Raw genomic sequence first — 26,690 nt, 5'->3', positions numbered from 1 at the left:
TGACTGACTGGTTCACTTTAGTGTCTTTGACCTGCTTTAGGACATTCCTTGAAACACTCTATTCATACCGCACTATTCTGAACATGACTGAATGAAATGATTGATGACACGTTTGAAAACTTGCTCCACTGTTTTTTTAAGTGCAATGCTTTGCCCGTGCACAGTTTTCATAGCATATTTATTATATCCTCAGTTTAATGGTGAACCGGCACCAGAGAATGTTAGCATGGATGAAACGTGGAGGAATGAAGAAACTTCCAAAAATACTGATGTCCTGAAAAGCAGTGAAGAGACGAATGTTGGTTATGAGTAAGACGGAGCACAGAGGTGGTGGAGGTGACGAGTGAGCAGGAGAAGAGCCAGATGTCTGACAGACGCCCAACGAGAAGCAAATGCAGAAAACAACACAGGCATTGTCCCGCTCCGAGGCCGTGTTGTTTATTTCATAACCCGAGCAGCAGCTTCCATCCTCCCTCCTCTAATGCCCTTCAGTCACACTCGCTCTGTGTGTGTGTGTGTGTGTGTGTGCGTGTTCTGTGATATTCAGCACATCAAACACGCCGGAGTGCTCCAGTCAGAAACCTTGGGCCCGGGACTTGCTGAGAGCTGCTTCAGTCGGAGCTGTGGTCCAGTCTTCCTGTTTCTCGGGGGAATCCCGGCTCAAACGCTGCTCCGGCACATGATTACAGAACAAAAGCCTCCAAACCTGGCGGCGCTCCGTTTAAATCGGGACTTTAATTCTAGACACAGACCCTGTGGGAAGCTGTTTTCACCGTCTTGTCATTAATCTGGATGGTTTCAGCGAGCGAACGTCTCATTTCAGCCTGAAAACAGTCTAATCAGTGTAAAGGAGGAGGTCGGGTGTGAACCACTGATGCTGAGCAATAGATGACCTGTGACTCTGTGTGTGTGTGTGTGTGTGTGTGTGTGAGTGTGTGACTTTACAGTCAGAATAGCGTATTTTCTCTTCTGTCAGAGCGAGGGGAAACGATGAAGCTGGGTGGCAGGACTCTGCTGTTCTGACTCACTGCTGCTGTAAACAGCATTTTGATTTAACTGGCTCCTCTTAATTATCTCAGCGCTGGAACATTTGACGACATGAAGGCCGTGCTGGGGTAATGAGGGGCTCCGGCGAACATCTGGAAGCTGTACCTTCTTTAATTAAGAAGCTTTTCAGTGGGATCCTTCGGTATTTCTGCGATCCTGGCTGAGGAGGTCGTTAAACTCTCATTTTTCTTTCGGAGGAGTCATCATTAAGCTCAACTGTTGAACACTAAATTAAGACAAAATAGGTGTTTAGCCCAGATTTCAAATACAACACTCAGAAAATGTTTGATGTGTTTGCATGCTCCATTTGAACCTCTGAGATCAGAGTTTTTCACGGTTCCTGGATCCACTGACGACACTTTGAACGATCTCGACCTTCTGATTGGAAGGGTCTTTGTGGAGCGATGTGTCTGTAATGCTGTTCGTGACAGTTTGGTTTGAATCCGGCGCCTTGTTGAGTTACTCTTCAAAATGTCTGCTGTTGTTTTTTCGAACTGGAACCAGGATCCTTCACCCGAGTAGAGACGATGGTTCGGTTCGTTCGGACGACTCGGTGCAATAAAGATCGAACAGTCTAAACCAGGGACCTGCAGCAACGTGACACAAACCAGTTGTGACAATAGAGATTCAGAAAACGGGAAACTTTGATCCTGGAAGCAGAAGCTGAAGCTAACTCCACTGATGGATGGGAACCTCGCTCCACTGGGGGCGGGGGTGGGGCTGATTTGAGCGTCTTATCTGGATCTTCCTAAAATACCAGAGCGCTGCTTCAACATTATCTGCACCCAAACCAACCGTGGCTAATGGGACCTGCTAATGGCTCGCCGCTTATCGCCCAGGCCGTCCTGCAGGGGGGGTGGGGGGGGGGGGGGGGGGCATAATGAGGCCCTCTTTAGACTCATCTGGCTCACATCAGCCCAATCAGCTGTGCAGGATAAGACCAGCTCCTCTTTCACTTTCACTTCCTGCTGTGCCTTTTTCACACTCCGCACTGCTTTTTAAAGACTTTCACTGATAAGACAGAGACAACACCCCCCACCCCCCCACCCCACCCCACCCCCCGACCACGTCGCCGATGAAACTCTGGAGGAGCTGCTGATGCTGAAGGCGGGCTGTCTCCGGTCTGGTTTCTGCTCCCTGATCAGACCTGAAGACGTGTCTGTTAAACAGCCAGAGTTAAAGCAGCGATCTCATCAGGAGTCGAGAGCAGGAAGAATGTGTTTGAACTGCGAATCTTCTTCAGCCTCGGGGGGAATTTTTTCCGTTTATACTCCAGGCGATGAAAACCAAACACGTGCGACTCGCCAGAGTAAATATTTATCCCCCTTTCACAGCGCTGTCACCAACAGAGATTCTCATTCATCTGACGTGACAAAAGCACGCCAAATGAGTGTATTTTAAAACGTACGTGAAGCAGAGCGACTCTCACAGGCGAGCTGTGTTTACTCACCATCATCTGATCTTTATCGCTCCGATTCCACTGAGTTCAGGTGCTGCATGCAGTCGAATCCAGGCCGGCCCAGTGAAATGATAGCATCACAGCCTGAAAATAACAGCTACTCCAACCGTTTTCCTGTTATACAGCTGAAAAATGGACGTCAGGAGAGTCGAGCTCCGCATATCGGCCTGATTGTGCAAATATTAGTTGTGAACTCTACTGAAAACTGATTTCTCTGATAGTTTCATTGGGGCTGACAGATGGAAGCTGAACTCTGAAAGTTCCCCTCTGGGGTTTTGTTAAGTCACACTTCAGGGTCACACTCGCGGGTTGTGTGTAAGCTGCTTTCCTCCAACAGAGGCCTGATTATGACTGCCAGCGCAGGAACGCTGGATTACCAGGCTGAGCGGAGAAATTCATTTAAACGGCGGACATGACGACGCGTGTTTCACCTGCTGCTTCAAAAACAACACAAGGCAGGCCTTTTTTTTTTTTTTTTTTTCTTTCTCCCACTTTATTTCTTTTTAAATAAAAAACTTTGCCCGTTCGGACAGAGCTAAAAGAACCAAAAATAAAAAAAATAAAAATAAAAAAATAAACAACCAAAGAAAAAAAAAACCCAGAAAAAAAAGATGGTAACCGCACAGTCATTCATCCTGTTATCAGTGTTAAAAACCAGCCATTCATGTTGTGACACTGCTGCAGCGTTCAGTACCTGTCGATAGGCAGCGGGGGGGGGGGGGGGGGGGGGGGGGGGGGTCCTCTGTAAACAGGACTGAGCCACAACTCCTTCTGAGTTCAGCTGAAAAGGGAAGCCGTTCAAAACAAGAAATAAAAAAAAAAACAGAAAAAGAAGAGAGACAGCAGCGCGTCGCCTCCAGCCGGCCAATCAGAGCGCTGCTCTCATTTCCGCTGGCTGGCCCACGCCAGGCTGTTAAAACAATTAAATTAAAAAAAAACAAAAAAGATAATAAAAAGGCCTGGAGTAGATGGAGCTTCTGTGTTCGCTCTCCTTTATACAGCCAGTTTCATGTTTGTGCCTGCAACACAGCTCACACACACACATACACACACACATACTCACACACACACAGCAGGTAACATGACACCTAAAACAGACTGTGCAAAACTCTTTGGTGATGATGAGTTTAAGAAAAGGAACACGAGAGAGAAACAAAATAAAAATAAAAACCCACAACTGACAAGGTTATACAATCGTCCCAATATACACATTTCAACAGTCAGTGTGTAGAAAAATGGAGCCTGCAAATTCAATAAATTAGACAGCAAATAATGAATTGCAGATATCAAATCCAGCAGTTGGGTTCACAGAAACTGATACAGAGAAATAGTTAAAAAAAAAAAAAAAAATGACAGTGTTAAGTCGTATTACAGAAACGGTGGAAGCAAATGGAAAAGAAAGCCACTGTAAATCATGAGAGACAGAATGAGAGGGCCTCAGGAAGCAGGGAGACCGCCGCCAGCCCATCACTCAGGTTGTGTTGTTCAGTCCTCTGTAAACATTCACAATCATCAGTGTGTGTGTGTGTGTGTGTGTGTGTGTGTATGTGTGTGTGTGTGTGTGTGTGTGTGTGTGTGTGTGTGTGTGTGTGTGTGTGCGTGTGTGTTGGAGCACTGTCGGTGTGTGCGGGCACGCAGTCCGTTCTCTGCACGCTTAACCAAACCTGTGTACCTCAGAAGCCCCCGCCTCCGCTGCGTTCCACAGCGCCGGGCCTCCGTCAGCCGGGCTCCCGGCGGCGTGCCGGTCAGTCGTCCTTCCAGGAGAAACCAGAGCGTGTGCTTCCACCCGAGAGCCCGCACCGTCTTTGTTTTGTTCGTTATGGCATTACAGTATATTTTCTTTAAAAAAAAAAAAAGACACATTTTCAAAATAGATCCGTGTGAAGTTCCGCCTCCGTACAAAATAAATTAAGTAGTGAAAGCCACCGCCACCACTAGGGGGAGGAAGCGAGCGCTCGGCGTGCTCTCACGCTGTCCTAACCGAGCCGTTATTGCTGGCCAGTCTCCGGAAGCCGTGGTCGTTCTTCTCCAGCCACAGCTCGGCCAGCTGCTGGGTGGAGCCGTGCGACGAGGCCTTGGAGCCCAGGCACATCTTGTACTGCTTGGCCTCCAGGTTGGGGTCGCACACGACCGGGTGGTGGACGTGCACAATCCCCGTGTCGGCGCTCCGGAACAGCTTTGTCCCCGACTGGACGAATTTATTATAAAGGTCCACGTCCTCCAGGCCCCAGCCCTGTATGGAGGTGTCGAAGCCCCCCGCCCGGACCAGGTCCCCCTTGTAGACGCAGACGATCCCGAAGCCGTAGTACCGCCACAGGCCCGTCTTGGAGGTGAAGACGTAGTGGTTGTTGCCGGGCACCTTCCCGGCGTACACCACCTTGGGGTCGTACTGGCTGAAGATGATGGGGAAGTAGGTCTGCTCCCCCAGGGCGGCGTTGCTCCGGCACCGCTTGAGGAAGTCGCTGGTGAAGAGCAGATCCACGTCACAGTAGAAGAGCAGCGAGTCGTTGGAGAAGTGCAGGGAGCCCACCTCCAGGGCCAGCGCCCTGGAGAAGGAGCCCGTCACGGGCTTGACCTCCATCTCGGCCCGGGGATACTTCATGTGGTACTCCCTCATCAGCTCCACCTGCCTGGCCCGCTCCGTGTTGTTGTCCGTGCTGAAGAGCAGGATCAGTAGTTTGACGTTCTGGTTGGGGATCAGACAGACTCGCTCGAAGTTCTCCATGAAGCGCACGAATATGTCGTAGCGGCCGGACAGCGGCACCAGGATGTTGACCTTCTTCTCTTTGGGCTCCCTCTGGTCCTGCCCGGAGGACGCCAGCTTGAAGGGCACCAGCATCTTCAGGGAATTGGACAGAAAGGACAGCGAGTCCGAGTCCTTGTTGATGTGGCTCGCCAGCGCCTTGGCGTCCATCTCCTCCTCCTCTCTGAACTGAATCTGGCTGAAGGTCTGCTGCAGGTAGGCGTGCCTCCTCACGGGCACCGTCATGGTCTTCCCCTTGTGCTTCTTGTACAGCAGCAGCAGATCCAGGACGTACTCGGCGCCGTACAGGGGGTTCACCCTCCGGTAGCCGTACTGGATCTCCTTGAAGTCTATGACGCGGCCCCGGGTCTTGGCGTTGGCGTTGATCATCTCCATGACTTGCATGATGATGTCGTCCAGGGCCTCCTTCTGAGAGGAGTCCATCCCGCGGCGAGGCGGCTGGTTCTGCAGCGACGAGAACAGGTACTTCCCCGTCAGGAACTCCCACTCCAGGACCTCCTCCCGCTGGCGCGGGTGGAACCGCATGAAGGACGGCGGCATGCCGAGCTGGAGGTCCTCCCGGCTGGGCTCGGCCGCCCCGTAGCGGCCCATCTGCACGATCTCCCGGTGCAGCTGGATGGTGCGGTGGCGCAGGTCCGCGATCTTGCGGCTGAGCATGTAGCTGTGCAGGCGGTACTGGTAGGGGGGGTTCTTGTTGGGGTGGAGGGTGATGGCCCGGTGGATCTTGCTGTTGTGGAGATCTCGGATGTAGCCCTTCTTGTTGGGCTCGTAGTTTTCATAGAAGAGCTGCTGCATCTGTGGAGACAGGAGGAGGATTATTAGCACCACTGAGCCTGGATGATTGACTTTCAGGACGTTTTATGCATATTTATCTGCGTAAAACTGGCAAACTATCCTCAACCAGGTCGAGTTTTGAGCATGAGCCTTGTGTCAGAAGAGTTTTTAGCCCAAACCTAAAACATTATTTGAGTCCAGCTCCTGAGGCGAACCGGTTGGGGGCGTCGTCTGACGTACATTTCAACTTTGGAGTTTTGCGGCTGAAACTGCTGCAACTGAAAACTGTGATTTCCAGCTTAACCGAGAGGAGCTGCTTGTTCAGAGGCATCATTACACCAAAACACAAAAAAAAAAGGTAAATTCTGAGTCAACATCCTGTGCGCTGAGTGCACAGTGAAGACGAGCAGTGTTTGATAGATACCTGCTCAGCCGTCTCTCCACCTCAAAACGCTGCATACCTGCACATAAACACACTGAATCCAAACAGTCATTTTCCTGTATTCTGCTGATGCTAACTCCTCATTAAAGGTCTCCAGGAGCCTGTTCTGCTCTGAGCTCACTGCACAGTCCAGTGCTGACAGAAAGTAAGTGAATGAGTATTTATTGCAGACCCGCTGGAGCTTTACAAACCTGCTGCTCCACGAATGGAAGCCGGCCGAAAGGGTAAACAGTGGAACAGCTGTTTCTGAGCGGCCGACAAGGTCTGAGCCGTGTTAGAGAAGGCAGGGTTTGTCCCGCCGCCTCCCAGTGAAGGGAGCATCAGTGTGCTTGCAGCTCAGAAAAAAGTCTAATTTCAGAGAACCGCTCTGCAATACGGCTGTGAGCCCGATTCCCGGGGAGAGGCCGTACTGGGAATGAGACAGGACGGGCCTGAGAGCGCTGCAAAGCGACACCTCAAGCTAAACACGATCACAGGAAGCGCCTGGGTAACTCTGCTTTTCCAGCGCTCTCTTCTGCATTCCTCTGCACCAGAGAGAGGGCAGCAGGCCAATCAAAACACACTAACCTCATTATTAATGGATGTCTTGAGCAGAGCTGTGCCTCCAGAGGTGAAGGGACAGCCTTTACATTTGAACCAGGGCCCTCAACGTGTGCTACAGCTACCAGGAATCCAGGACCACTTACAGAAATCGAAAAAAGAGGCTTTTAGGACACGGGGAATGACTCTAATGGAGAGCACTTATTTGGACATGATAGAATGTCATCAGACTCATGCTGAAAATGGATTCATTGCTCCGTTTTGGGATCAATTTGGGATTTTTACACACCTGACCTCGTCTTACTGCAGTGGAAGTGGTCAAAGGTTCAAGCTGAGCGCTGCAGCTGATGCTGGAGGAGAGCTCAGACTGCATCCAGCAGAGAAACCCTGACGGTCGTCAGCTGACGGCCCGCCGCTCAGGAAGTCCTCGCGTCGCTCTCCCGCGGCTCCTCCATCATTAGCACCTTTGCTAGCCTCACCGGCGCAACGCACGGCTCATTAGTGCAATTGCTTCACAGCCATTAACCCCACAACAACCCCTCCCGCTGCACCCCGACACTTTCCTAGCAGAGACGGGCCGAGGTTGGTCGCCGCCGGTTCCTGGAAGCGGCGGAAATGTGTGCACAGCTGTTGGCCCTGCTGCCGACGAGCACGCCAAGATCACAGCTCTATAAAGTAAACTCATTTTAAACTCATGGCGTTATAACAGACAGGAGCGCAGCAGAGTCGAGGAAGACCTGCTTCACCTTGAACCGTCAGGATCAGCAAAGTTTGATATCAACGCCTGCAGCTGCGCTCAGTGTTTTCTAAAGGCTCAGTGATTGGGCACGCACCGTTTCCTCCTCTTATCTGACCTTTGAGAGAATATCTGGAGAGACAGTTTTGTAAAACATGATACGAGTAAATCGTGTGCGAGGGAACATCAACGAGCAATGAAATGTCCTGCTGGTCAAACGCAAAGCAGCTGTCAGAAAGATTCAGAAAACAACATATATATCGAATCAAATTGAATTAAATGCTCATCATACACAAAAAGATTGAATATAAGATGCTTCTCATGTAAAAAAGTAGATAACTGTGTTGAAATGATGTTGTGGAACTCAGGCTTTTCTTAATTATCTGTTTCCATCTTGTTTGAAACTGAAAGCCGGCCTCCCGGGCAGAGTGTTCCTGAAGTCCTCCTTCTCCAGATGTTTGACGGATCACACATTTGCGCATTTGCAGCGCTATCTCAACATCTCCTCTCTTTTCTCACACCTGACAGCTTCCCAACCAAACACTCCCTCATCTCATTCTTTCATGTTTTTGGTTTCTGTTGAGGCGCCATGTTTAACGTTGTTGATACGGTGATTGAGTCGTGATGGGCTGACGGTAACCTGAAGCAGATACAGCAACGTATACTGACCTCGTGGTTCACGTGTATTTATTAAGACAGTTTTTTCCTGGCTTTATGCCTGATACCAAACACTCTCAATAACGTCACTCTTTGACCACTCTGCATGAAGAGTTATGAGTTTCCTCTGCTGTGCATGTGTTTTCTGTGTGTGTGTGTGCTTTTTGTGTGTGTGTAGCTTGCGGCCCCAGCCCAGCGGCAGCGGAGAGCGGAGCCTCGGTGGAGCAGGTGGCGAGGCCGGCAGAGCAGCACGACCACTGCCGCGCTGGCCGGCTTTAATCTGCCGGACAATAAGCAGTGGCTGCCTCGGAGCGAGCCATGCAAATCTAATTGGAGACGGCATTATGCCGCTGTAATTGGCTCTCTTGTAAACAGGGGTGGTCTGTCCAAACTAATTTCTCCGCTCCGGGAAAAGAGTCCAACACCTAAGACAGCTCCACAATGGCTCCAGTTTAGTGTGATGAGGGATGGTTGCAACAACCACCGAGCCGGATGACTCCATCAATATTAGCCTTCTAGCGCCGACGCCGGGGGAGGAGGGCCACCGGGGGCTCATGGAGCTCATGGGGCTCATGGGGCATGCCGACCTCGCCTCACAGTGAACCGCAGGGGGGCAGAGACGCAGTTCAGGTCAAAGACAAATGGATGGATTCCTTTCTCAGTGTAATTAAAAACTATTGACAAAATGCCAAAGCACACTGAACACAATGACGGGTTGAATGACAAAACAGCACATTTACATTAAAGACAACATAAATGAAAAAAGTGTATTTAAAGAATATTAATTTCAGTTTCCCGAACACCTAAGAGATTTTCAGTTATGCCCAAATTCTGAAAGCAAAATATTTTTACGAGTGGATGGCTGCGTGGTTTGATTTTTGGAACTTGGCAGAACAAAACAAACTTTGGAGCCATGTTTTCAAAATGTCTCATTTTATCTGCAACCAAAAGATTTAACAACGTGGAAGCAAAGAAGAAGAAATATTCATTTCTGTGAAGAAAAAGTCACTACTTTCTTTAAAAACTGGTTTCTAATAATTCCTAAAACGTACGTGTGTATCCTTCCACTGATCACTGCAATCTGAAGAACAAAACACAAATATTCTAAAATAAAATCAACATCCAGATCTATACGTACAACCACAATGAGCTTTATCTACAGCAGTAAAGAACCAGGAATAAAATGTAACCATTCTCGTTGTGTTTCTTTCTGTCTTCTGAAGAGTGTGGCTTCAGTTCAAACCGTTTTTACGCCATAACTTCCCCATTTGTCTGTGTTTGAAATATAAAATGTATTTTTATATTTCGGCTCCAGTCACTGCCAGTAACATCCCTGGACGCAAGCAACGGGTCAGTGGCATGAATCACAGTAAATCTGGCAGACGTGTTGATTATTCTGGAAACACAGGAGGTGAAAGAAGTTTGAATCAGAGATGATGAATGAGGATGAGGTCCGATTAGGAAAGAGTTGAGAACAGAATGCAAAGTGAGTGACCGCTCATTCTGCATCGCTAGAGAGAAATGTGTTTTAAAGTGACCCATTTCCTTTTCCATATAAGGATTTCCTCAAGCAGTTTTAGTTTCAGTGAAAGAAGACTAACAGTAACATGCAAACACTCGCCCAAAGTGAAAACTCCACACTCCTATCGTCAGATCACCTCAGCCACAAATCCACCTTTCAAATGGAAACTGACCAAATAAGGATTACAACACACACACCTACACACACACACACACACACACACACACACACACACACACGCACACACCCTGACAGATGTTTATCTTTTTGGAGCCGCTCCTCCACAACGCAGCAGAGACGTGACGGAGCGACCCGGCTCCTCCACCGGCGCACAGCTCAGGCACCAGCATGGCTGTGTTTACTGCAGCAGAGCCACCAGCATCCCTCCACCACTCCTCCGTCACTCCTCCGTCACTCCTCCTCTGGTGCCAGCAGCGTCTAAAGGCAACTCTCCAGCAGCCAGCGCTCCGGTTTGCCTTCTAAAGCTGTCCATGAGCAGCAGAGTGAGGAAATCTAACTACCTGTTAATTTATAAACTCTCCACCTGAAACACTCCATCTGTATAAAGAAAATTTAGAGATTTGTTTCTAAGAATTCATAATTGACTGATCAAAAGTGCACTGACTGCTGGAATGAACCCAGACAATAGTTTTTTACTGTTTTTTTTATTTATTTTTTTAGATTATACATTTATATCATATTATAATTTATCTAACTTCAATCTGGGGAGTGTGTGATCGTGTCTTTGAGGGACAAAACTCACAAAGTGGTTTCAAGTAGATTAGGGTGACAAACATAGGGCCTGTGGGCCAAAACCGGCCATTATAGAAGGTTCAGTCCGGCCCGTTGTGTAAAAATAGACATGTTCATCATCGGCACCACAATAAAGAAAAAACTTTAAAGTATGAATTAAAAGGTTTTGATGGCTCCATTTCTCAACAACTTGTAAACAAAACATTGTTATACACACACTGGCCATAGTGACAGTCTGGGAGTGAGCTGTAAAGGGACGACAGGCAGGTTTGAGTGGAGTGTATTCTCTACAATATTACCTCCCATAAAACATCTCACCTTATCTGGAATAGCCTCATCATGCTGTGAAATATCTGAAAAGTGGTGAAAACCTGCACGTCTGAAGAGGCCTTTATTGTCCTGACACTTTATCGGGTCCATTAAGTCTTCATAAAGTCTTCCACATAATGTGGATCACAATAGGAAGTTTATCGTGGTGATAAGCGCCCGATATCTGATTACTGCAGCATGGTGGCTTGCATTAATAAAATAGGGCATGGCTCGGACTCTGAGGTGTGTGTGTGTGTTATCTGAGTATGGGACGGGAGCTTGAAAAAGCCTCTTTGTTTCCTCCGTCCAGATGCCGTCTTCAGCTCAGGATCTCAGGACGAGATGGGGACAGACTGTGCGGCGCTCCGCGACACCAGGAGGGAGTGAAGGTCACATGAACAAAAGCCTTGCTCACATTTCACAGCCGACAAGAAAAGGCTGAACTCTGAATCAACTCGAAAATGATGTTGTTTTCCCACATTCACCACTTCACTCATTCTCTTCTTCATTACAATACATTTCAAAAACAAGCCAACATCTGATGTTTGGCCACCACTTATCAATAAATACCAATCATCTGGATCAATGACAGAGCCTGAGAGACGCATGTTGTTTTTCAGCCTCGGACGATGAAGCTAGAGAATATAATCAACAATATGTTTAAAGGCCTGCACTGGTTACCACTTGTGGTTCTGGATGTGTGGGCATGTTTTCAAGATATTTTACAGTCTTATCACCGACTTGCGTTTACGTGAGTAATCCTTTTTACTGAATAAATAGCACTGTACTATAAAAGATTTCAGTTAATGAGTGCAAAATGTTCTGTCAGAGGATGCATACTGAGCACTTAGAATAACTTTGGAAAGGCTTGTGGCTCTTGATTCTTCTGGAGAACTCCAGGACCAGCATGCAGACTCGGTGAGATGGTGAAGCGTCACACACGCCAACGTGATGTCCAAACTAGGCCAGCAGAGCGCTGCAGCTCCTTAACGGCTGTGTTCAGGTATTTATCCCTGTACTGACGCTGTGGTGTTTGTTAGAAACAACTGCTGAGCAATATTTATACATTCTGCCCTGCTTTATTACACGATGCAATATGGCCAGTGTGGGAGGCATTTGTTATGCTCTACCTCCAGTTTATTCAGGTTTCTCTTTGCCTTGTTCCAGTCTATAATTGCGTTTGCAGTGCTGAAAGCATAACCACAGACCAAACAGCAACGTGTCTTTGTGCCGCTTTTTCAGCTAAACTCAGACGACGTGCGTTGAAAGAGAAGTCCCTCATTTGAGATGATGAAGCTTTTCATCCGAGGCCCTTCCTCCGGGGTTGGAGCGCAGAGAGTGACGCTGCATGGTGCCGCCGGCTGTGCAGTCACATACGGAACATAGCCGGAGAAGCTGCTCATTTAAGAGAATAAGGTACTGACACCCTGCTCATACTCTGTGAAAGCAGAAGGACACATTTGCTTCACTTCCTCTGAGATAAGCCCGTAGCTTACATCCGCTCTCCTTAAAGTCTGTTCCTTGAATTACCAAAAGCACAACAAGCTACAACAAGCAATAGGTACTGTTCTGTACTCCTGAGTAATGTGATAAATGATCCAAGAGCAGAATTTATTGTACTACTGCACTTCACAAAGATCTCTGTTTTAACTTCTTCCTCTCACCTGAACCAACATAAGAGATGTAGCAACCAATGTTATTATTGTTAACGAAAACTAACGAAAAAACGAAAACTAAAATTGAAAATTGTTAATAACAACACATCGAGAGAGAGTTAAGGCTTCCACAAGCATGCATCGCGATGCAAACAGCAGAACATACAGAACTATCCAGAACTGAATGTACTGCTTTTATCACTCAGACGCCTCTCTTCCCCAGACAAGTGGCAGTTTAATAGAAAAGTCAGTAAAACAGGAAGTTAAACCATAAAAAAAAAAAGAAGAAGAAAAAAATGCTTAAAAATAAATCAAATTGAAGGTCGCGATGAAGGCCAAGCAGGTTTCTTCATGGCGAGATGAGATTAAACTGAAACTCCGTCCAGCGTGGATCAGGCGTTCGCGTCGTGCACGTGGTGTCGTGTGTGAGAAACGCGACGGCGACGTGAAGAGCGGAGCTTGGTGGAGCTTGGCGTTGGCTCCGGGCTGTTCCGGGCTGTTCCGGGAGCGGGTTAGCCTTGGGATTGTTTGAAGTGCCAGGCCATTATAAAAAAGAATTCAATCCCAGCTGTGAGCAAATAGAGGCTTGGTGAGCACTGAAACTTTCCAGAAACACATCACAAACATGCATCAAGTCAACCAAATGTGGTCCAGGAGTCAGTTCTGTGGAAGCCTCGAGTGGCCGTGGCAGCCTGCTGGGTCGGGACTCCCACTTTAAATCTTTGGAGGTATTTTAAGAAAGCTCTGGCAGCACAGAAACCAAAGGATATTAGAGAGCTGAAAGCTTTTGCACATGAGGAACGGGCTGGAATTCCATAAGAAAGGTGTCAGAGGCCTTATGAGAAAGTAATAGAAATGTGGACCGAAGGTTATTAAAGTCCTGGAGTGCTCTTAATAATCCTGGCTCTGACCATGGAGACAGTCTGCTTATAGATCACTGTGAATGTCAGCTAATCGCTCAAACATGCATGTTTCACTTCATCTGATACGAAGAAGTCGGTTGATCCGTTTCCATCAAATCTTATCCATATCACCGGAGAAGCTTGAGCATTAACTGTATTTAACGGACAAAAGCCAACATACGCCTGAAGAATGCAGCGACTTTCTACAGGCTGATCTCACACAAACACCCACAACACTATGTGGCAAACAAAAGCTGTGGCAAACACACTTCACTCTTGTACAGAACAAGCTATACCAAATATATCCTGGTCGAGACAAACAGGGAAAGGCGAGTCTGCAGGCGTGGTCTCTGGTTTTCCTCCATGCTGCGTCTCCTGCCCTCTATAAACACTCACTGGACCTCAGCGACATGCGAAGAGAGAGCAGACTGCTGTGGTGACAGACACTGACGGACGTCTTGCATTTCACAAAGCCTGTTTTTACTTTGGAGACATTGTAACGCGGTGTAATGATGAGGACTCATGCAACTGGCACATGGACTGCGGCACGAGGAAGCTACAACAAGCGTGAACCCTTTAAAATGACCCGTATGAAGGAACCACAAAGAATTTATGAGTTTGTCTTTGTTATGTAACGTAATGCAAAAGGTCACCAGACATGAACCTGTTTAGCTGTTTGTCTCTCTGGTTTGGAGCAGTGGCCCGGCTGAAATGTAGCCTGCCTTCACCCACAGTCAGCTGAGATCCACCCAGCGCTGTGGGACCCTCACTTTCGATCACACAGCAGGATGGACGGATTCAGAACGGCTGTCCACCAGCCCCAGCTCTGCAGAAGCTGCTGATGCAGCAAAATAATTAAGTATAAATATTTGTGTGTGTTTGTGTGTCACAGCGTAGGCCTGAATCCAACAGAATCTGAGCTGAAGCAGTCAAGAAAGGAAGAAAAGTCCAAAGTTTAATTCTGACTGTTGCTGGTCAGCAGCTACATTATCGCTGCCAGTTTTAAAATGCAGGGTTCGCTTTATTTTTCTATCAACACTGAATATTTGAAGACGGTAATCAATAAACATTAAATATATGAATTGTTTGAGCATCTTGTGTTCATCCATACTTTAATGACGTAGATGCAGGTCAGTGGTTTTTTTATGACCAATACTTTTTCCAGCTCTGTTCCAAACTGCACTGTGAGGGTTACCGTCTCCTCCTCTCCTTCAGTCCATCCTCCTTCTAAAAATATCAGTGCCAGGAGCAGCCAGGGTCATCCCACTCATACTATCCGTGGAACGTATCGCTTCTCCGTTGATGAATGGTTTCTCCTGAAACCGTCTTCCTGCACGCACGGTGGCACTATTGCCATTTAAAGGAAATGAAATGAGGAGAGATTCCAGGCAGTTACAGGCAGCACGTTCATGCTAACAGTTAAACGCAGAGCAGGTTCAGTTTGACCTGAAGTGCAGTCTCAAACACTGTAATTAGCCGAAGCACCAGACGCAATGATGCAGAGAAAAGACTTGACGAAGTCGGGCTGAGACCTCCTGTCACCTCCGGCCCACTCAGAGGACAGCTGCGTCACCACCGTCCGAACGGCGGCGGAGGAGGCCATGGGCGGGACCACAGCTCTGCGCCATCAAGGCAAAGCCCCAAATTGAAAACCTGCAGAAAAGTGAAGGAAAAAAAAAACTACCCAATATTGGTCATTTTTTTCCCCCTTTTTTTTTTTATTGTTGAATGTAATTACAGCCGTGCGGCGGACAGCGGCATACTTGTGGAGTCGTGGTGGTCCAAGTAGCTAGCATTTAGCGAGTGCCGCCCAAGGAAGCTGGATGAACAGGAACTGGCCCGTGGGTGTAGGAAAGTCGCAGACAACTCTTTCTCCACACACACCAACAACTGAAAGTGAATATGTTTATCCAGGCCTATAATCAGCCCCTCTGTCCCTGCCCTAAACAATCCCGCCATTCCTGAAGCTAATCTCCCTTTGAAGTCCACTTTCCCCCTCCGCCATGCATACAGTGTGTTATCGGAGGAGAGGAAGTGCCTAATGCAGTCGACAGGGAGGGGCTTTTTGTGTACTTCACACATCTCCACCCACCAATCAGAAGCTCTGAATTCCTTCAGGATGGAAGAATGATGAAAACAGACGGAAATACGACAGTGGCAGGGCTTCTGTCTTCTGTAAAGGAGACTGATTCTTCCCTGTCTTCTGACATACAGATCTGTGGCGAATGAAAAAACTCTCAAGCTTTAAACACAAGGTTAGCACAATTTCTAGTTTTCTGTAGTTTGTGGAACAGGGCGACACCAAACATCACCGTACACGGCTGAGATACAGCAGGAAAGCTTTTTCAGCAAACTCCTAATATCCAGAAAGCTACTATCATATCTACAGTTCAAAGTCACCGCTTTTCAATTCACCCTTCAACAACCACAATCAACCAGCTCGAGAAAGTGTTCAGCTTCTTTGGTCCACACTAAAGATATAAAAACCTGCACTAGTGTCCAGTGAAGTTCACACTCACTGGCATTTTTAACATTAGACCTAAGATATAATCTAATCACATGCTGTACAGCGGCTGTGACGGATATTTCGCGACATAACTCCCACAACAATGCTGCGTTCTGCTCTATAAGCAGCCCGACACATGTTTGATTACAGTGGTGGCATTTTTACCAGCTAAGAACTCCATAAAATATAGACGGGAGCCAGCAGCAAGACTTCCTCCCATTTGCACATCAGTTACTATAAACTGAGGATATTCATTCTGCTTTGAAGTTCTGTCTTACCTGTTTGATCGACTCTCAGCAGTCTGTTCTGTGCTGGATTTGCATGAACACAGGGGTACAAATAGTATCTGAGAATATACAATATTCATCTTCAAACGGAGAAAACCAGCAGCTGAAAGAGAGGTTCCTGCTTCTTCCAGAGAAAAACATCAATCCAGCGATCAATTCAAAGCACATTCCAGGGTTTTTGGACTTGAATGCACCGGAGCCCTGTCAATCTATACACGCATATTAAAGTAGATGAATTTTTACTATTACTCAAATGTATGTCGAGTCTTATCTGGATGCTCAATCTAACAAAGCTTTTTCAAAATAAAAGTTAAAGCTTGGTGTGTTAAAGCGTTGGGAACTGTTTATACTTGGGTTGTGGACACACTGAGACGTATGTTTTCACTGAATCCGAGGAATATTTCATTGATTCATGTTGAAAAATCCAAAACTACCACGTTTTCTGAAACTTGACAACCCAGCTGACGAATAAACCAAAGGTGCTTCTTCCCCTGGCAGCCAGGGGGCAGCGTTGTAATCTATCTTCAGCCATTTCTTCAACAAAGAAAATAAAAGTTTTTTCAATGACTATAAACTTATTACAATATTGACGTACTTGTTTATTTCAATAGCCATGTATGTATAAGAAAAAGATCCACATTGTGTATTTCCAGTTCATTTTAGAGAAAAAGGACTTCTTCTATTTTGAGTGTTGAGAGATAATGCTCTTTCAAGACAAGCCTGAAACCAAGCAGAATCATTTATCTCACTGTTTCTTTACAATGTTCCTGTTAGGTCAAGAGTGAGTGGCTACAAGCATCATTCAGAGCTCAGATTAAGCCGAGTGTTTCCGAACAAAAGGCGATTGATTCTCTGCCTCCAGGTCTGAACAACGGCACCATGCTTCTGTGGAGCTGAGGATGAACAGTGAGCAGATGAGTGCTGGCTGGAATGAAGAGGAGACGGCGCTCTGTGAAACAGCAGCGAGCAGGAGCTCCACTTCCATCAAGTGCTCGGGGAATTCAAGCTGCATGTTCTGATCAACCCCCCCCTCCCGAACCCTGTGGCCTTCTCAAAGGGGGGCGGAGAGGAGGATGGGAGCGGGCTGCTAATTACAGCCCTGTCTCCGTTTGATCCTGCCGACTCCGCGAGTCACCTCACCCCCAGGACAGCATGGCAACAGCTGCATGCTGATGGTTATGGCTCACGGTCCAGATGTTCCCGGGGCGGCCGGCCATCTCTGCAGATTCCTCCTGGGTGACAAATGGTGCCGCCGCTAAAAGTGAGAGGAAACATGGGGGGGCCGAGAGGAACTGGTGAGAAACGCTTTGGGAAAAACCGAAGAAAACGGCTCCTTAAAAAGGAAAGTCCAGCTACTGTGGTTTAAAATGATAGTGGTGGGATGGCAGGGCCGTGAGTCATTTGTAGTGAGGAAAGCTTCTAAATTGAGCCGAATACCTCCCTGATTACATTTACTGCAAGGCTTTCTTACCCTTACAAACTGAGGTGAGAAACACTCCTTGATCCAACCAAAGCTGATCAAGCAGGGCCACTTCAGTTCAAGAAGAAATGTGAAATCTTGGCTGATGAACTCCACACACACAATGAGCTCTCTTTCTGGTGAAATTGCAGCTTCGTAAACAAACGCCTGATCCCAGACACGTGCAGTCAGAACGCAGGGTGACCGTTCTCCAACAGAGCAGGCCTATTTTGAACGTGGCTGCAGTGAAAGCGGCAGATCCTCTTGCATAAAACCAGGGAACGCTGTCCCCGCCTGTGATGCACTGAGACGCAGATGCAGGTAAAACCCTTACATCACTGCCCAGGTGAAGGGCGGCAGGGTGCCTGGCAGCCGGCGGGCTGCCGAGGGGGATGGGCTCCACGCTGCTATCACTAACTGGATTAGCGGGGGCTTTGTACTATCTTGATGGTGCCAGGAAAAGAGCCCATGCCCACACAAACACGCATAGCTTATTAGTTTGCCAGAACTCCACAAAGTCTAATTACACAGCGTATCAGGGCAGGCGCCCAACGCAAGTCAAAAGTGCCAGATCCAGAGGAAAAGCCTCAGCAGCACGCCGTTTGATGGCTCGACCCAGCTGGTGCGCTTGTATGACGATGACGCCAAAAGTCATGCAGCCTAAACATTGCATGCTTTTTAAACTCTGTCCAGGGTCAGCCATCCGAGTAACAGGGATGTAACAATTCACTGAAAGGTCATGATTCAAGTGAAAATCATCACACGTTTTTGTCACTTTTTTCCAAGCAAAATCATTTTACAGACAAATTGTAACTGAAATCTTTTTGACTATTTCTGTACCGTATTATCTCGGCGTCAACGCTGTGTCAAAATTAACTTTTTCTTCCTGAGGTAAGGACAGTAACCGGCTGTACGGCGTGAACAAAGGCATATTTACTTTTCTTAGTAAAAGGACAGTTTAAAAGATCATTCATCTTAACAAAAGTCAAATAATATCAGTGAATTTTAAAACAAGTCACATATAAAATAAAATATAAAGACAATCTCTTGAATAAACAGTGAAGGGCTATTTTGTTTCATCAATTTTTTCACAATTTTCATTTTCTGACCTTTTCTGTTCCTCAACAAGGGAATCAGATATTGCTAGGTTATTATCACGATGAGCTGTGTTATAGAAACAGCTGTCCAGCTCAGTCACGGCTGGACTTCAGACGTTTTGAAGCTCAGTTGTGGTGACCAGCTTCAAATATGACGAGCAGATAGCTCTTGAACGTTGACATTTCAACCCTGTCAGATAAATGTGTCAAACGGCAGCCATCACCGACTGCATCGCTGCAGTGATGTGATTATATGCAGTTTGTTGTCTGGCACAGCGTACTTCGATTACAGTGCTGACAAACTGATCTGAGGTTAAGAAAAGACGTGTCTCTGATGACTTTGTCGCTGCAGTGTGGTAGTGAAATACCGATAATTAAACATTTCTCATCTTTTTATAGCAGTAACCACTGATGCTTGTCCTCCCATGTTCAATTTGATAAATTGAAAACTATAGCAATGCAGCTTTCAATGTATTTGATGGTCTCTGTTCGAAAACAACAGCACACTTTCTTTCCTTGGTCAGAAAAACAGTAAAGATCCAAAAGCAATGAGGTGAGACCTCACCTTTCAATCAATTGGCTGCTGCTATTCAGAGAAAAGAGGCCACTTTTCTCTAGCAATCGCACCCATCTCCCAGTTTAATTAAAAATGCCTCAATGTACAAGAGATTAGTGGGACAATAGATGCCTTGCCTGAAGACACATTGACTTTCTTGTTGGTTCTTCAACCATGAACAAAGGCGGTAACACTAAGCTTCACGGTGTAAAACCGCTTTCCCACTCGTACTGCAACCTTGGAATTATCTTGACACGAGCAGGAGGAGCTGTGTGTCAGAGTGCAAACGTCTGACTCGCTGGGACTGAAGCTGACTTCATCCCGTGAAGGAAGGAGCGGGGCGTCGTCTGGAAAATTCCCAGCCAGCAGTCGTGTGATGATTTTCCACCAGTGGGACCTTTGTAAGGTGTTCAGATGAATAATGGCATCGCACACGTTTCCCCTTGTTGACCCAAAGCTGAGAAGGACACCACAAGGAGGTGACTCCTCTAAAATACATTTGGCTAAATTTGTCAAAACTGGGATTTGTTTGGAGGAGAAATACAATACTTCTAATGTGGTACTTTGAAGGTCTTTCATCAGAATCGGCTGCGTTCTCTCTGTCAACGTTTGCAAATAGAGACTTCTCAACAGCTTTCGTAGGCCTCTCTTAGCCATGGCAAGGCTTTCAGGTGTAAAGTGAAAACTTTAATCACATTGTGTCTGTTTACATGACGACGGTGCTCAGAGTCACTGAAAATGTAAAATCAATCAATCAATCAATCAATTAATAAAGCTTCTGGAAAATGGCTCCTAAGGTGGGACTTTTTGAAAATGCTCTGACACCACCTCTCTTCGTCATTTTCATATAAACTGACGTTTGCTGTCTTAAACGTGAATCTTTTCAAAAACAAAAAGAACGAGGTATTTTCACTTCATATGTGTCACATACATTGAAAAATACGCTGTTACCGCCTTGTGAATTTGCACTCAGACCTACTGTCCGCTCACCTCGTCCCACTGATGAGTGGTGAGCACTCTAAATAATTACAGACCCATGTAAAAATGCAGGGGTTCCTTGGATCATATAAACAAAAGACCACTGTCTTTGTTTTCTGTGTTTCTGTACATTTTCATGACAGATTAAATCTTCCTGTGCACCGATGCAAACAGCCTTGCGTAAATCTCTGGAGTCATTTTCACAAATAATAATCTGCAACGCTGCTTTACTGAACGCATTCTCACTGTCTGTCAACTTTACTGGAGAATTCCAGAGGATCGAACCTGAGGTTTAATGAGTGATCGATTCAGACAGTCTGAGATCAAAATCCTCCAAGTGGTAGTCATATTTTCTTTGAATAGCAATGCTTATGGCTATAAATGCCGTCTCCCCTCCACATTCAGTCCTGCTGCAGCCAGCTACCAGAGCTGCAGTGAGGTTTTTAATGTTCCATCTCCAGTTGATCTCATAATTAGTGAGCAGTGACTTTTTGGTTGCTTCAGGAAACACGCTACACTCTACAACAACAGCAGCCTAACAAAACTTTAACAATTTGAATTCCTGCTCGTTTAGGCAATCCTTCGTTATCCAGCGCAAGCAAGTGCTCACACGTTCTTGTTCTCATGACATCTGTCCTAATTGAAAAGTAAATGAGTAATCACTTTATTCAAACCGCAGATACGTAACATTCAAAGATAGATGTACTGTCATGTTCTCTTTCAAACCTCCCTCGGTATCTCACTATGGGAAATGCCTCTTGGCGTGACCGATCATGGAAGCTCCAATGACACCACGTCTGTCATGTGACAGACCAATCATCTCGAGATGCATGGGGCAGCCCGCCCCCTTTATAAGCGGTCCCCGCGCTGCACCCACCATTCTCGCTTTCTTCCACGTGAAGATCATCACTTGGCTCCTCAGCGGTCCTGATTTGGACTTTCATTTAACTGCTCTTCCGACGCGCCGTCAAGGTAGTCACCGAGCGTGAAATTTCCGACTCAGGATTCACTTCGCTACTTTCGTCGCGAGAGTGTGCGTTTTTGGTGTCATTAATTTGACCGTCGAGGTCGGCTATGGCTACGCGCGCGTGCGGCGGCTCGCGCTTTATTTTTCCACAAGCGTCGAGAGCGCCATTTGTTATGTTTAAAATGCTCTTTAAATGTGAAAACCGAGAGCAGACAGATCCAGCCGAGTGCAGCCGATGCGTGACCAGCGCGGAGAGCGCAGGCAGCAGACACGCCTCCAATACGAACAGCCGAGCGCCGGCACCGAGACGTTCGCGACGCGCACGGCGCTTCCGCATCCAGTGCGTCGGCACTCGCTGCAGCACTCCACTGAGTCCACTCCCCCCTCCCTCCGTCTTGTAAACAGTCACACTGCCCCCCCCCCCCACACCCCCACAGTCACCACACACACAAACACTAGTTTGCAGTGGCGCGTCTCGTGTTTTACTTTCTACAACAAACTACAAGCCAAAATACAGAATTATTTCAGCCATAAAATGAAGAAGCAGAAGAAAAACCACCTCTGATGACAAGTGACGCGCGCCATGAGGGAATTCCGACCGTATAGCGGGGCCATATGTTGTTGTTCTCAATCGAGTTGGAGTGTTAAAAATGATAAAAGAACGAAGCGATGAAACTTAATATAGATAAAAAAATATATATGTAATTTATTTTGTGACAGTTTTTTTTTCTGTATTATGTATATATGTTATATTGTGATTAAAACATATTATGACTCAAATTCCTTATTTCGAGTTTTTGTATGACGGCGACAACGACCGACGCACCTAACCCTAACCATCTTCATTGCGTGCTAGCCCTAGGGGAAGGTTGAGGGTGTCGACCCATCGCGGGTCGCGGCTTTGTGGGCTTCGGAGCATGCAAATCCGGGAGTGGGCCATATCTCCCATAGTGAGATACCGAGGGAGGTTTGAAAGAGAACGTTAGGTTACTCACGTAACCCCGGTTCTCTGATAACCGAGTGAGGTATCTCACAACACTGCCCTACTTGCATCAGTGGGGTGGAAGAATTACGCTTGAGAATGTTGGGTGCAGCGCGGGGACCGCTTATAAGGGGGGCGGGCTGCCCCATGCATCTCGAGATGATTGGTCTGTCACATGACAGACGTGGTGTCATTGGAGCTTCCATGATCGGTCACGCCAGGAGGCGTTTCCCCATAGTGAGATACCTCACTCGGTTATCAGAGAACCGGGGTTACGTGAGTAACCTAACGTTTTCTTTTGTGCTATAACTACAGAAAGAGTATTTCCTCTACACCTTCCAGGGCTTTTTATGCAGTGATGCTACTGATCTGATGGCTGCGTTTCTCAGCTCTCCCAAAGGCAAAAGAAAAGGTTAACAGCAGGAAGTGGAAAGCCGGGATGGGGTGGAATCTGACACCAGATTGAGTGTCGGGTTTGAGGATTTGCCTCGTCACAACTTGTGGATTTGGTGAGACGGCTATTTCCGCTAAGGGAAAGCAGAGCAGAGCGAGGAGTGACAGTATGGAAAAAATGAGCGCACTTCCAGACAGACTGCACAGGTTGAAGAGAAGAGTGAGCGAGCAGGGATTTCAGGAAGCCATGAGTGAATTCATTTCATGAGGCAAGTTATTATAGATTTTTTTTTAACAGTCACTCAGGCAATATTAATAGTCTGTAGCAGGTGAGATGCTTAGACAAGCAGTTTTCTCTCAACTCTAAGTGGAAATGAAGGCAGACAGCCCGAGGTAAAAGCAGCCGTTAAAAGCTCATCCAAACAAGCAACTAAGTGTTGTGTAAACTACAGCCTGCTTTCAGACAGTTTGATGCTCCTAAAAACGTGCCAATAATAGAAGATGCTTGACTCTGACATGCTCTGCAGCTGTTACAGGCCCTGTGAGGTGACCCGTGTCCCAATAAATGTCACACGAGACAACAGAAATGCCGCCACTCAAAGACTCACATCATCCCAGATATGACGAAAAACAGACGGATCTGTGCTTCGTGGCTTTAGGCCGTCCAACTGTCTGAGTCTGAGAGGCTGCAGTCCAGCGTCCCCTGCCAGCTACAGCTGGGCACAGACTGCATCTCAGTCAGTGGGTGCAGTCCACAGCGGCATGATGAATCACCTATTCAGACCTGGCCAGACCAAGGCAGGAACATCAGGAATAAAATACAGTCAGCACAAAGCCAGCGCCATGCTCCACAAGGCCCAGTGACTTTCCACTGTCCTCCTTTCGCTGTGCCATTGCCAACGTCAGCGGCGCTACCAGCAGACCTTCCAAATCTAAAATATGAACCATCTGAAGCGATGGAGAAACGCTGAAGATGGAGATGGTGTCCCTTTGAAAAATCAATCAACAGATGTAGTTCTTACAGGGAAACGACAGCGCAGTGGGCACAGGACCTTTTCAAGCACTACTTATGATTGATGGACAACAAGCACCAACCAGCCACATCACTGACGACTGACCAGACGACGTGAACAAAACTATCTCTTTTTCATGGAAGCTGCGAGTGGTGGGCAGCAAGTGAACAGTTTGTCCTCAAAATGTTTGTGTGTTAAAAGGAGGAAAAATTTTACTTAGTTTGAAATTTTTTAATGGTGAGAAGACTGATCTCCGCCAAATCTGCAGCTCGTGCTGGATGTTACCAATCTGAAGTGGTCAGAATCTATGAGACAAGGTTCCAGAAGATAAAGCCACTGATTAATGATGCACATTGTCTCATTGTGGGAACCACTCTTTGTTAGACTTTCATATAACAGCTCACCTGTAGAGGACGAGCGGGGAGCAACTACAGCATGGACTCTGCTAAACCTTCAGACAGCCAGTGAAGTCCAAGTATACCAGCCAAATTCATCCAATATGCTGACATCCCGAGCATCAGGGTACCAGGGTTCACCAGAGGAGGGTGCTCACCGAGTGCCATCGTGCTATCAGTACAAATGAATTTGTTTATCTGAAGTATAAGAACTGTAAATCTACAGATGAAATGATGACTACGCCCTTCTTGATCATTTGAATGACAGTTTAATGGCCCGACTGATTCACCTCTTGTGAAATGCTGACAGGCCAAAACCATCCCTCCAGCAGCATGCCGTGACGCTAATGCCTGACGAAGCACTGACGTCAACCACACGCGAACCTAACAGATTGTTCACTGTTTTGACGGGCAGCAGTTACGTGATGATCACTCCCATATCACCACCACTCATCTATTGAGGATGCACCAATATGGATACCAGTACCGGGTTACTTACAGCACGGCTCACTTGCACTCGAAACAGTGCTGCTTTATCACAATGCATTCCAGTATTGATGAAGTCAACCCCTTCGACGTAGCCATCATGGAAAAAGACTTTCATATGGGTTATGCTGGATGAAGACCTGCTGTGGTGTCCAGACAAAGTCACAGTAACTCCCCTCACAAACAGGCAGCATGTAGTATGTGCCTTTCCTACGGATCTGTGCGTCCTGCTGGAGTCTCTTTATTGGCTGATTCAGTTGCATTTTGGGGGTTTTCTGTACTGGAGTTGGCTAAAATTGAATGTTTAAAATGTTCATCTTTTGGTTGGACCGCCACTGCATCACTGATTTCAGCACGCTAAGTCCCGTCTGAGTCAGAACTTTAATCATGTTTCTGGCATTATCCCAGAGCACAACATGAATGGAGTTTCTGGGGATTCCCCCACTGTGAAGCATCGTGTGACACACACCTGTAATCGTGCCGCTGGTGTGTAACACCTGAGACATTTAGTATGCAGCACGAATCAAAGGGAAATCCTCCTGAAACACTGCCAGTCCAAATATCAGCAATGACTAATTTACTTTCTTTAACCACTCCTCTTGATATTTCAGCAGAGCATAATTTAAAGTCTGTCATTATTAATGTCATTGTCTTATTGAATCTCCAAACCCTGGCTCGTCCTACTCTCCGGGCTGTATTGACGCACAGTGAGAGCTTCATAAAGTCAGTGATCACAAGAAAAAACAGCAGATTAATCTTCAATTATCAAGGTTTGGACTGTATTCTGCATTTTGGTGTCTTCCTTTTGTGCTAGATGCATTTTACGACTACAAACTATTAGAGAGATGACATTGTATCTATACCAACATCTCTGATTTCATTTCACCAAGAAGTTGTCTGAGGCAAAAGTCTGAATGCAAAGATTTGGGACTTTTCTCTGAATTTTGTCTTAGATTGAAATGCAGTAGCAAAGTGCTCTTTAAAAATAAGTTTAGACAGTGTGGCACACACTCGGGAAGGACAATCGTCCTTTGTCTCTAGGCCCTGATCCCTTCCTTCTCCTCCGAGTCGTCCTCACCTCTCCCTTACAGTCATTCCTCCAACAGCAACATGAGCCTTCCGTTCAGCTCCGAGCGGCTGCAGCTCACCGACAATGGCAGCTTTCTCATCCCAAAACCACACACAGTGCAATCAGCAGCAGCGCCACTGAAAGATTCCTCCGCCTGTGAAATCTCAACTGTAGCATTTTCAACTTAAATGCTTTCAGCGGTGAGACGCCGAGATCCGCTGGTTTATTTATGTGGCACGTTATGTCGTTATTTCCAGGACACTTCGCCTGTAAACAGGTTCAGATGGGGTGGAAATACAGGAGGTAACACACAAACCTTACAAAAAAAAAAAAAAAAAAAAACTGCACTCAAAGTCATCACCCACGTGAAAGGAGTGAGCGCTTCAAACCACACACAATTTCAGCTCATCCCCAGAGAGGAAACCAAGATAGGCCTCAAGGAGGAAGCCACAAAGGCTTCGGGGAATTTAAAGATAGCTGCTTTTTCACTTTCCAAAAGTAAACTTCATCTATAACCACAGCCATTTTTGTTAGACTTCTGAGTGATGTAGGGTGATGCTCCTCAGCAAGACTTTTAATTAAGCTCAACTTTTTTTGGGGGGATAAATTATCTTATGCGAACTCTCCAAAGCCTGCGAGACGTTAAGAAGCCCCGAAAACCTTCAGATGAGGCCAGAATGAGCCTCTGCAGAAAATTCAAGAACGTCTGCTTTTTATATTTTGATAATAGCAGAGTTAACCATAGCTTCTGAACGGAGCTGCCTTTCAGTGGCACCGCCGTGATCGATTCCGACAGCTCTGGTATGACGCCGATGCATCACCACGGCACCTGAACATCACACTAAGGCAGAACATGCGAATTAGCAGAAAACTTCTCCGGAAGATTAATTTACAGCTGTCCTTCGACACTTCATGGTACCTTCATATATTTTCTAATCTCAT

At 46.7% G+C, this 26,690-nt stretch overlaps 1 protein-coding gene across 1 annotated transcript in view; it reads right to left on the bottom strand.

Annotated features, from left to right (window-relative positions):
• Window positions 1-3,841: 3,841 nt before the first annotated feature.
• The window catches only part of chsy1 (chondroitin sulfate synthase 1), a 49,412-nt gene continuing 26,563 nt past the window's right edge, over window positions 3,842-26,690 (bottom strand). Inside the window, exon 3 of the mRNA XM_030092274.1 lies at window positions 3,842-6,065. Coding sequence (XP_029948134.1) covers window positions 4,473-6,065 — 1,593 coding nt within the window. The 3' untranslated portion in view covers window positions 3,842-4,472. The remainder of the gene's footprint in view (window positions 6,066-26,690) is intronic.

Source organism: Salarias fasciatus, chromosome 1 (assembly GCF_902148845.1).
Source record: "Salarias fasciatus chromosome 1, fSalaFa1.1, whole genome shotgun sequence".
NCBI lineage: Eukaryota > Metazoa > Chordata > Actinopteri > Blenniiformes > Blenniidae > Salarias > Salarias fasciatus.
Note: the sequence above shows the minus strand (reverse complement) of the source record. Positions and strands in the feature narration are given on the sequence as shown.